The 12,558-nt window shown below is 36.4% G+C and overlaps 1 protein-coding gene across 1 annotated transcript; it reads right to left on the minus strand.

Annotated features, from left to right (window-relative positions):
- Positions 1-6,699: 6,699 nt before the first annotated feature.
- Positions 6,700-11,921, minus strand: LOC108331675 (probable inactive receptor kinase At5g10020). Its single transcript, XM_017566541.2, has 3 exons — positions 10,756-11,921; positions 8,199-9,803; positions 6,700-7,379 (listed from the first exon to the last, which is right to left on the minus strand). Exons 1-3 carry the CDS (start codon positions 11,702-11,704, stop codon positions 6,802-6,804), a joined length of 3,132 nt encoding a protein of 1,043 aa, XP_017422030.1. The 5' UTR covers positions 11,705-11,921; the 3' UTR covers positions 6,700-6,801.
- Between the last annotated feature and the right edge of the window lie 637 nt (positions 11,922-12,558).

Raw genomic sequence — 12,558 nt, forward strand, 5'->3', positions numbered from 1 at the left:
AATGTCATTTTTTAGACTTTGACGTATTATTGTCAACCAAATTACTCCCTTTTTATTTCTTTTTCCTTTAAACCAACAATAAACGTCCAATTTCTTGGGCATGTGACGTATTATTCGTTAACCAAACCCAAAGGTCGCTCCCTTTTTTTATTTCCTTTTTAAATTCAAATAGAACGTCCAATTTTATATGGGAAAACGCTGTTGGTTGGGCTTGATAAATGTTGTGTTAGAAACGAAGAGATTCACGTCATATACTGACACCACTAGACGTCCAGTTATATGGGAAAAGACTGTTGGCAGGGCATGATAAATGCTACGTTAAAACGAAGAGATACACGTCAATATTGACACCACTCGACGTCCACATTATTTGGGAAATACATAGGGACATCCACGTTATTTGGGAAATACATAGGGACGCCATTTTCCTTCAGTATTCGATGTAAAATTATTTGAAGGATTTCTAAAAGAAATCCATTATTACGTAGGTTCATAAATGGAAACGAAACAAAGGAAAAACATAATAACACGACGTTCTGTTTGATTTATAAGAGAAAAGAAATAAAGAATAATTAAGGGATTTACTCTTTGGCTTCATGCTGGCATATAAAACGTCGAATATTTGTCATGGTTGACGTCAAATGTGGGTAGGAGTAATACTGCTTGAAGCAAACCACTATTTCGTTATTTTTTATTTTAAATTGAACATCAGATGTTTCTTAAGTTGACGTTATGTGATTCTAAGGTCATTGTTTTACATCGATCTTGGCCTTATTTGATGTTAATACATTTTAGATTACGTCGATATGCTTCTTGTTTGACATTAATACATTTTAGACGGCGCACTACTTTAGTAATTGATGTGGAGCGAATCAATTTATTTACGACAATGCCACCGGTCATTTTTAACATTGGATATTGAGTGCTACGACGTTGAACGCGTGACGTTATATGTTGTTTTTCCACTAGTGAGTACTTGGTATCTTTTCAAAAGTGCTTAAACGATCTACATGTATAAAAAAAATTGATAACCACTAAGTTGTTTTGACACGCAATGCAAAGCATTAGATGCACAACGTTTCAAACAACAAAAGTAAACAAGAAAAAGAACATATCTACTAGCATACATTTCTACTTTGCTTTGTGCAGACGCCTATTTCATGTATCCACGTGCTCTATCATGAACAAGTCAGAAGTGGACGTTGAAAACAAAGAAGACGTTTATGGAATGTTCTCTCCATCAAAAGTCGTGTTGAAGAGTTCGTACAACCTACTTTGGTTAAAAAAAAGCATGTATGCTCTAACACGTTGACTTTAACCTATGGTTACTACCTACTAAAAGGCTACAAAGATCTGAAGATTGAAAACAAGCATTGTCTAACGGATCTTTTCCATGGAGCTTATAAATATAAGATCTCTTAGAAAGAAGATCGAAAAAGGATAAGCACATGAATAACGAAAAGATTAAAGAAAAACTCACTCGTGCAAGAACATAAACTCTGAGTATACACTCCCAAGCATTATATAGTCATAAGCTTACATCTGTAAGAAGAGAGAAAATCCTACAAGGTTTATTAGATTAAGTTGTATAGTAAACATGTCCTCTTTGTGAGAGTTATCATCTAAGATTTGTAAACAATCTGATTGATTGTATATTCTGAAGAGAATTCAAACACTTGGTGGTTAGCTCAGTTGAGTTAAATGCTTATTAGTCAGTGTAAAAAGGTGTTACCATGATTGACTAATGTAACTAGAAGTGGTGCTAATACTCAGTTCTAGTCAGCATAACAAGTGTTACCAGGATTGACTAGTGTAACGAAGAGTGATGTTAATACTCAGTTCTGGTCAGCGTAACAGGTGTTACCATGATTGATTAGTGTAACTAGTTGTGGTGCTAATACTCAGTAGTAATCTTTTGATATTATAGTGGACTCCTCTAAAAGGTCTTAGAGGAGAATTGGACGTGGCTTAGTTGAGTGAACTAGTATAAAAATAATTGTGTTTATTGTTTTAGCTTTACAAAACATCTTATTTATAAACACTACAATTGCTTGGGAAGTTAACCTTTTATAAATGCTCTTGTCATCACGCTATTTTCTTTAAGAGTTGTCTTTCTTAAACGCTACAATAGCTTTGCTAAATACTTGAAAAACACTGTATCTCTTAACGTTGTGGTTTTAATAATGCCTTATAAATCAAGTGTCTAACAACTTGTGTAAACCGTCTAACCGTCACCAAAGTTGTTAAATGTCCATGTGCGAAAAAAAAAATCATAACATTATTCAACCCCTTTCTAACGTCTTTTTGTAATTTCAAATATAGTTGAAAGGAATGAGATTGTAAAATCAATAAATTCTTTTAAATTTGAAAACAAAAGATTGATATTTTTTCATCATCATTTCCGAATAAATTCCAATTTTCAATATACTTGAATTTAACACATGTTCCTTTCATACTTTAAAGTTAACTTTCAAAGTTGTTTCGGTTTGTAGAGTAAAGGTTATTCGGTCTTAAGTTGACTAGACGACAATACCGTCTAAAAACTGTAAAAACTTATATTTAAGATATTGTTTACTACTAGTTACCACCATTAACATACTTACGCATATTGTAATATATATTAACATCAAGGAAGTATGCGTAACCTTTTATAAAAAAAAAAAAAATCAATACACTTTAAGCAAATATAGAAGAATAGATGCATACTTTTGTTTAATTTGAAAACATAAAAGTGTTAAAATAGCTGCAAGTACCAAAAGTAATAAAATGTGAGAAAAGTCGTATTTATTAGGATCGTGGATTAACATGGACTACTCAATTAATAAATCGTTTTTTAAGAACTAAAGAAATTAAGAATTTGTTCATTTTTAGTTTATTTTAAATAGTGGAAACAATTAAAAATATTAATGTAAAGTGGTTTAATTAAGATTAGGTTTAATGTTTCGGTAAGTTTTTTTTTCGATCAGAATCTCAAATAGGTCCCTTTCTTATTCGTTTTCTTAATTGGGTCCTTATTTTTGAAAAATTGAAACAAACAGAGGCTTGCTGTCAAATTGAACAAACGTCGTTTAAGTGGGGTGTACGTGGCATGTTGATTGTCTTCTTTTAAATGATGTGGCATAGTTTATATTGTAATAACATAATCTGATGAGGAAATTTATAACTTTTGAATTAAAAAAGTTGAATTAAAATATTCGGAGAACTTACCCCTTTCTTCGGAAAAAATTGGGGGTACTTACCCCTTTCTTCTTCAAATTAAGGTTCTTTCGTAGGGTTGATGTTTGAAGAGATTTGGGACGAAGATGTTGGGTTCTCTAACTCATGGCTCTCTCGCGGTAGATGGAGGTTCGAAGGATTCGCTCACGGAGGAGATTGAACGGTGTTGTTTGAATGGGTTGTTGTTGTTTCTGGTTCTGTGATTCTAATTTCTCTTTGCAGGTTGGATCGCTATCTCTGTCGCGACGCCCATGGAGGTTGCACGATTGAACTAGGACGCAATTTAGGTTTCGCGAAGGTGCTAGTGTTGATGCATCAATGGAGGATGCGCGAAACTTAGGTTCGCCATGGTTGCTGACTTTGGGTGGCTCGTGATTTGGATTCATGGTGGGAGCAATGGTGATGAATGAAGAAGATGATGATTGTCAAACTGGGTTTCGCAATTAGGAGTCTCTCGCGTCTTTGTGGTTTGTGCATGGTGGTCATGGCTGGTGGTTGTGGTGGCACGTGTAAGTTGAGACGCAGCAGTGGTGTCCTCACGACGGCTCACAATTGAGGCGCGACAGCCATCAACTTCCTCTTTCACCATTGGTGGACATTTAGTGAACCCTAAACTCTCGAACAAAATTCCTAATTTTCAGAAACAATGTAGTTATGGTTGTGAGAATGATGAAGATGGTGGTTGAACGGTGTTAATGGTGGCTGGTGCGCAAAAGGATTGAGGGAGGAGGATGGTGGCCGGTGAAAACCCTAATTTTAAAAAACAATTAAGTTCTATTAACTTTTCTTAATTTTTTTTAATTTTAAAAAAACATAAATTCATGCTAGACTCAACTAAAATTATCTAAAAATTTGCCACGTCATTTAAAAAATTAACATCAGCATCCACGTCAACATAATTCTAACGCCCGTTAGTCCAATTTGACGGTAAGCCTCTATTTGTTTCAGTTTTTCAAAAATAAGGATCCAATTGAGAAAACGAATAAGAAGGGGACCTATTTGGGATTCTAGCCGAAAAAAAAACCTTAAGATTACAACATATCGATACGACTAAAATAGTAAAAAGAACTCAACAAATGGACTATTTCATATTTTTGGCCCAAAAGAGATGTCTTCCTAGTGTTGTGGTACAAAAAAAGTCTCAAAGAAATAGATATGGGAAATTTCTTCCTGCATCCCCACTGTTCCGTCTTCCACCTCCATATTGTTTAAAATTCCAATTATACTCTTAATATAATTATAATTTTAGGTTGTGCAATTCGTAGATATTTCATATTGTATAATATGTAGTGCAAAATTATATTCTAAATTATATAATCTATAATGTAAATTTGCAACATAATTTAGAATGCAAATTAAATTCCCGTATATTCTACAATGAAAAATTACATTCAAGATTATAAAATCCATAATGCAAATTTGAAAAATAATTCGTAATGTAAATTTTTTATTATACAATTCGTAATGTAATATTATATTTTGGATTATACAATTTATAATACAAATTTGAGTCATTAGTTTAAAATATAATTTATATTTCAAATTATAATGTAATTTATATTTTAGATTATACAATCTATAAATTTAATATTATTTATTAAAATTGTAGTTGGAAAATAAAACAAAGTGTAGAAATTGTTTTTATCGTAAAGAATGCAAGGAGATAATTGTAAAAGGCAAAAACAAAGGTGAATTTGTTAGTCTTTTTCAGCTAAACTTGGTGAGAAAGACCATGATGGTTCTATAAATCTATTTTACTCCAATAACTTTTTTATGATTAAGTCTGTCCACCAACTCCCACGTATGATTTCATTCAATCATTTTGAGCTCCTCTTTAACCTATGGTTAGTCACAGCCTATTCATATCCAATCTCTGACATGTTCGCCATCCACATCTTCATTCTTCTCCTCAACTTCAAGCTTATTGTTGTCTTCATACTAACCATTAGTTTGTTGTTGTGTGGGAGATAGATCCTATACGCCTTTGAAATTAAGCTATAGCCTAAAAACATTCTAGGTTTTTCTCTTAATATGAGGAATATAAGAGAAACAAAAGCAACCAAATGTCTTTAAATTAAGTAGCTCAAGTTTGTAACCGAACCTTCAAAAGGCATTCTTTGTTGTAAAGCTTTCGTTGGTAGCCTATTCAGTAAAAATATTGTTGAATATACAGCTTCCATAATCTTCCGATTTTTCCTTTTTGCAATGTCATTTTGTTGAGGTGAATGGTGCTCTGCTTCTTTACAAAACTTGCTAAATTTCTTATAGCTATATTTAGTTTCATTGTTAGATCTGATCACCTGCAACTTGCACTTGCTTTGAGTTTCCACCCAAGTCCAAGGTAAAGGTTTTGGTTAATTTAAGGAACATATAAAATATCTTAAATCAATTTCAAACTTGTTTGACCTTCAATTGTCATTGTTACTTTGCCTTTTACTGCAACATATGCTCCATTACCAATTATGGCTTGAAAGTGCAGTTTTGTCAACTTCTTTAAAGAGTTCTTCATCATAACTCGTGTAGTTTGTGTAATCACTATCTATTAGCCAACTTTTTGTGGAGCTATTGGTAGCAAAGCATGTAACAACAAACAATTGTTCTTGTTCTTCTTGTGGTTGGTTCTCGACAACCTTCACTTCTCTTGTTGATGAGACTCCTAATTATTTTTCTTGTGACCTAACTCACCACACTTATGACACCTTGCATCTAGTCTCCACCTCCACTATTTTTATGGATTATTGATTTTTTTTACAACAAGGACAAGACGGAAAAACCTCAATATTATTACTCTAGTTGTTGATTTTGTTTAAACTTTCATGTCTTTTTTCTTGATTTTTTCGATTTATTAATTTTCAATAGTCACTAATCAACACGTCCATCTTTTGTATTAAATAAAATATATAAAATGTAGTCTAATATATTAAGACCAAATACTAATAGTAGTCTATTTTGACTACCGTTTTCAATCAATGATTGTTAGAAAAATTGAATACACATTCAGCCATCAATATTTGAATTACGCATGATTAGCTGTAATATGCGTAAATTATGGTGCAAAGAAAACATGCGCAATGTTTAAAAATCAAATCCTGAAATTGTCACCGAAGACTTTACATAACTAACCGCACATGCTATGATTCTTAAGATCAAATAAATAAAGACAAAACTTATCTGTTCGGCCGTATTGGTGTCAGGAAACGGCTGGTTCACCATTATCCAATCGACTGAGAATTTAACAACGAATATTTACTTTTCGAAGATTTCAACGAGAAAACATAAAAGAAAAGGTCCAAAAAAGTGGAGTACACACCGGAGGTAAAGAGAAAAGAATTGAAACAAATCCGTTTCAAATCAAAACACAAACACTGTCGATTAATCAATGATGTCGCTTTACAAGAAATACTGTTTTGTTTTTCTAGTAATAAAAGAGAAAAATAGGAGAAAAGAATATAATGATCAGCCCAAAATAAGGCAAGAAACCAATTAAGAGGAGAGACAAGATGGATACAAAGAATGAGAAAATAACAACAATGGGTCGAGGAACCAAAAATAAAAAACTAATTCCCAGACGCATGTACAAAAATTTCAAACGGATATTGAACACAGATCGTCAAAAACTTGTCTGATGTTAGGCCTCTCATTTACAGGGAGAATACACCTGAGAGATATTGCAAGCAGTTCATCCATCTCTTTGGAGGATTCTTCCCCACCTGCAATGTCTCTGTCGATACAGTCCATTACCCTTCCTTCTCGCTCACACAGCCTAACCCAATCTGTAAGATCAACAGCACCTGACTGCCCCGATATTATGTCACCTGCACTTTTTCTTGTCAACAATTCCATTAGGATCACACCAAGAGCATACACATCGGCCTTAAACGAAGGAACCGGTTTGGATGCAGCAGCAAGTTCCGGAGCACGGTATCCAAGTGCTCCAAGGTTGAGTATCTGCTCTGCAATTCCAGCCGGAGTCATCAGCCGGTGAAGACCATAGTCAGTAAGACGAGCACTGAAATCAGGGCCTGCCAAAACTATATTCGTGGGCTTCAGATTTCCATGGGGAAGTCCTCGGTCATGAAGGTATAGAAGACATCGTGCAACATCAACAGCAACTTTTATTCTCTGGCTGAATGATAACGGGGAGTACCTTCTGGGTGTGCTCTCTGTGCAAAGAGATACATTGATATTACATTCAGCTAACAAAAAGTTCATATCGTGTCAAAAAAATCCTGAGCAGAGAATTCGAGAGCTTTAAATATGTTTTATGCTAACTGTCTGACAAGCGGTACCTCAAAGATACCATGACAAAAATATAGCCATGGAGCCATGGAAATCTCTACAATACACCTAGAAATAGCCATGGAGCCTGTACAAGAGTTACAAAACCACTATCCGAGATGACCCTTTGTCTGCCAGCTATTGAGAAGGCAGGTGAAAATTGACAAATGACAGATAAGATTGAAGGCAGCATCATGTTGTTTAACATTTTTTTATTTCAAATGAAAAAAGAAACAAGACGTTATAGCAGGTCCAATTTGATCAAGCTATATGTTTCCAATTTGAAAGCCAAGGCCATAAAATCCACAAAATGATTCTTGTACACAAATTCAAGAAATATTTCTTCATTGGATGCTTAGGTATAAGGAAACAACAAAACCTGAGTTCTACGTCTTAGGTGCTATTGAGTCTTGATGTTCTCTAACTAAAACTAAAGCTTCACCAAGACAATCAATGCCAACAAGTAATATCAACCTTTTAAAAAAAACAGAACACTAAAAGAACCTAAGGTACTACACCCAAGTTCTGTCCAGAAGGTACTTCTAATTTCTAATCGGAAAACATTCACAAATAACAAGTATAGCACAATGAAAGACCATAGGACATCACAAACGCATGCAAAGAAAAATATCCATGAAAAAGGCACAAAATTTAAAATGTATGGTTTGGAATTTAGATATGTTGACGGAAAAGCAAACTATTACCATAGAGATGAAGGGCCAAATTGTCCCCATGTATATAGTCAGCTAAAAGAAGCCTTTCTTGTTCCCTAGGCCCCCAATAGTATGCTCGTAATGGGACAATGTTTGGATGCCTCATAGAACCAATCCTTTTAACTTCTCTAGCAAATTCCTTTTTATGTTTCACCAATCCTACCCGTAACCATTTTACAGTCAACATATGACCACTGTCCAAAGTTGCTTTATATAAAGTGCCATGGCTACTTCTACCAAGAACTTCAGCTGGTGCTCTAGATAATTCCTCTGCAGTGAATGCCAGGGAAGAGTCCAGGAAAAACAATTCCCCAGCCAACCGATCTGGTGAGTATACATCCAACATCACTGGCTTTTCACAAGCCTCTATGAAACGTGGTGAGGATGACAATGGGGAACCAGGAGAAGACTTCCTTCCAGATGAAGTGGGAGGGTTATCCATCAAATTAGGATTTACAGCTGCTGAACTAGTAGCCACCATTCCCTGCGTTAAGCCATGCTCAGAAATTTCAGTTATAAACTCTGACTGTCCACCAGAGAGTGACCTCGAATTGGAAGTCAGGAGGTGGTCATTCGAAAAGCTCAATGAGGTTGTTGGGGGTTGAACATTTGTATTGAACTTGAAGAGGGAAGGCCTTGAAAGTCCTCCTAACTTGACATCTCTTCTAGTATTTTGACCAGTGAACTCACTTCTTCCATGAAATTCTTTTAGTTGTGTTCGATGATATGCCAATAAAACAAAAGCAATCATAATAGCAGCACCTACAGAGGCAAGAATAATTGCTATCCTGATATTACCCTTTGAACTATGACGTCTACCCTTATCTGGAATGTTATCAGGCACCGAAGAAGTCTCAGGAGAATCTTTTGGTAACATTAACTTTCCATTTCCAGGGCGAAAGGATGAAGGAGAGAACTGCCGCAAATTTTCTGGAACTCGACCAGATAGATCATTATTGGACACGTTAAATACAGTTAAGTTGGATGAAAGCTTATCAGGAATATTTCCAGAAAATTTGTTGTTAGACAAATCAAGGTACTCCAAATAAAGAAGTTTGTTCAATTCACTTGGCAGAGGTCCGGAAAACTCATTCCTAGCCACATTCAGCAGTTTGAGGACACTCATCCTATCTATTTCAGAAGGCAAGGCACCTTCTAAGGAGTTATTAGATACATCAAGATATTCCATTGGTTGATAAGGAGGCATAAGGAGTAACTCACTGGCTCCTGAACCTTGAAGCAGAAGTTGCCCTGTGAGTTGATTCCCAGAAAGATTCAGTCTTGTCACTGATGATGAAGTAACTAAACCTCGTGGAATGGATCCCTTGAGCTCATTTAAACTTAAATCAACTCTAAACAATTTTGAATAGGTTCCTAAAGTAGGGGGCAAGGATCCTGACAGCTTGTTTGAACTCAGATTAATAACCTCCAGTGGGGCTTCCCAGTTCTGTATAACAGAAATGTCACCAGATAACATATTTCTGCTAATGTCAATGACCGTACATCTTGTCAAAGAAGTTGGCAACGATCCTGACAAACTATTGGATGAAAGATTCAAAATACTTAAACTTGTAGAGTTAATTGCAGCTATAGAGCCTGTACACAAGAAAAGAAACGCAAATTAATTAACAGAATACTGAGTTTACCGTCTTATTTCTCACAAATTCTTCATAAACCATGATAAATTATCATTTATTTAATTAATTAAAAGATATTCAACCAAAATTGCCCGAAAACTGCGGAACCAAATTGGTATACACTTGAAACAAGTAAATTCAATTGCAAAATGAAAAAACGGAAGCTTTAAAAGATATAGTCCGTTGAATCGAGGCACTTACAAAAGCCAAGAGTAAACACTAAAAATTCATAGAGAGATAAAATATAGCACGCGAATTCTACAACCATAAGTCATCACTGCACTAGAAAATGTGATAAAAAAAAATGAGCCAAACACCAGGTATCATAAGATGCAGAGAAGTCAAACTAACTGTTCCTTACTGGAGATAAGGAAGACCATCCATAAACAACGTTTCAAAAGAAACGTATTTGAGTTAAGAACCATTACTTTCATTTCGTATTCTCTCTCTCTCTCTGCCCCCATCTCCTACCGGACATCCCTTCTCTCGCCTACTAACTAACACATACTGACTTTAGCTGCATGCATCATGGTTTCCATTCAAGCACATGCAAAACAGAAGTCATGAACTTTCACTAAAACAACTTTCCCCTCCCACTAACAGCCAGTGGCCGCTTTGGCAAAAGAAATTCTAAGATAAATAAAAAGGTCTCCGGTTCTCGCGCATGCACCTTTCCTACATCTAACATTACAACACTGCATGTGCATGCACACAAACAACCAATCAAATTCACACCCGCGCAACTTTCACCTTACCAGTTTCCCATATAGGTTCAAGCAGCAAGAGGGCGGAATATAACAAAAAAATAATAAAAATAAATTCAAGAATCTAGTTCCCATAACCAGAGCTTTAAATAGTGGTTAAATAGTGGCAATTCTGCCTCCACAACAACTTGAAAGAGATTTTGTTACCGGTAAACCCGTTGACGCTAAGATCCAATTCTACCAGTGGCACTGAAGTTTGCAACAATTCCTCGGGCACGGAGCCAAACAGTTGGTTCCGGGGAAGCCTAAGAACGCGAAGTGCGGGTAATGAGCCAAAAGAAGGAAGCTCCCCGGTGATGGAATTATTACTCAAGTCCAAAACTTGCAGGTTGCGAAACAGGCCAATGGTGGAGTTCTTAAAGAAGTGACCGTTCAAGTTGTTGTAACTGAGGTTAAGAAAATGTACCGTGTTGGCCAATCCAGAAATATTCTCCACGGTCAAGGAAAGTCCGCCAAAGAACTGGTTAAGACTCAAATCGACGCGCTCCACATTCCGTAGCGTAGAGAGGACGTCCCCAATTTCCGCCCAGAGAGCGTTGGCATGCAAATCGAGAACTCGGAGCTGCTGAAGGTTGGAGAGGCCACTGGGGAAGCCGCCCTTGAACTGGTTGTTGGACAAATTGAGGTAATTAAGACCCCAAAGGTCGTTGATCCGAGCGGGGATGGGGCCGTAGAACTTGTTCTGAGAAAGATCCAAATGCTGGAGCGAGGAGAGCGAGCCCAGGGAAGGAGGCAACCTTCCAGTGAAATCGTTGCCGGAGAGGGAGAGGTTTCTGAGCATCTTGAGGTCGAGGAGAGTGTGGAACTTGAGCTCCCCGCCGAGGTGGAGGCGGTCGAGGACGATTCCGGTGACGTTGCCGGACTCCTCGTCGCAAAGAATGCCCTGCCAAGTAGAAGGACAGGCGGCGGTGGACTCGGCGACCGCGGCCGGAGCCCAGGAGTCGAGAAGATTGTGGGGATCTTGAGTTATCCCCTTCTTGAATTCCATGAGAGATCGAAGCTCGGGGAGTGAGGCGGAGGAAGAAACGGAGAAGACAGTGAAGAAGAGAAGAAGAAGAAGAAGAAAAGAGACGAAGAGGTTGGGTGGGGAATTCATCGGAGTGAATGTAGATGGAAGCAGAAAGAGAAAGAGAAAGAGAAAGAGAGAGAGACAGACAGACAGAGACACCTTAATTATTCATCTACAGAGAGAGAAAAAAAGATAGAGAGAGAAAGAGGAACCCTAGGGGTAGGAACTTAACATCAAAAACATTAAGATTGGATGATAGATGATGGAGGAAGAAGAGCAGAGAGAAAGTGTAGTGTAGTGTAGTGTAGTAGCAGGAGTAGTAGGGTTTGGTTTTTCTTTTTTTTTTTTTATTATTATTATTATTATTATTATTATTATTATTATTATTATTAGATATTTATTTTTTATTTTTAAATAAATTAAAAGAATGGGAGGGGTCAGGTGGAGAGTGTTGGTTGGTGGGGGCGACCGAGTAACTACAGTCTGTAAAGGACACACTCTTCGTCCTCTCTTCTCTTCTCTTCCTGTTCCGTTTCTCCGTCTATGTATGCCTGCTGCTATCACATGCCGTCTATGTATGCCTTAATAATTTGTTGTGTTTGTTATTTAGGTTTTTTTGTCTTTTTCCTTAGACAGCCAGTGGTTACTCTTCTTCTCTCACCACCACCACCACCACCACCAATCATCCTCAATATAAACCCAACCAACACCCTTCTTTCTTTTCCTTTTTATCCCTCTTCTCTTAATACTAATATCAAACCTCAATCTCTAATTTAATTAATTAATAACTCCTTTTTAACTTTCACTCTCTTTTTATACCAGCCATTATTTTATTTATTAACAAACCAACAATTTTTATACTTATACTCTACACGTAATGACAGCTTGTTGCCAAATATTTTATTTCTTTCATCTTTCGCTCACCTCTAAACAAACTATCC

Source organism: Vigna angularis, chromosome 4 (assembly GCF_016808095.1).
Source record: "Vigna angularis cultivar LongXiaoDou No.4 chromosome 4, ASM1680809v1, whole genome shotgun sequence".
NCBI lineage: Eukaryota > Viridiplantae > Streptophyta > Magnoliopsida > Fabales > Fabaceae > Vigna > Vigna angularis.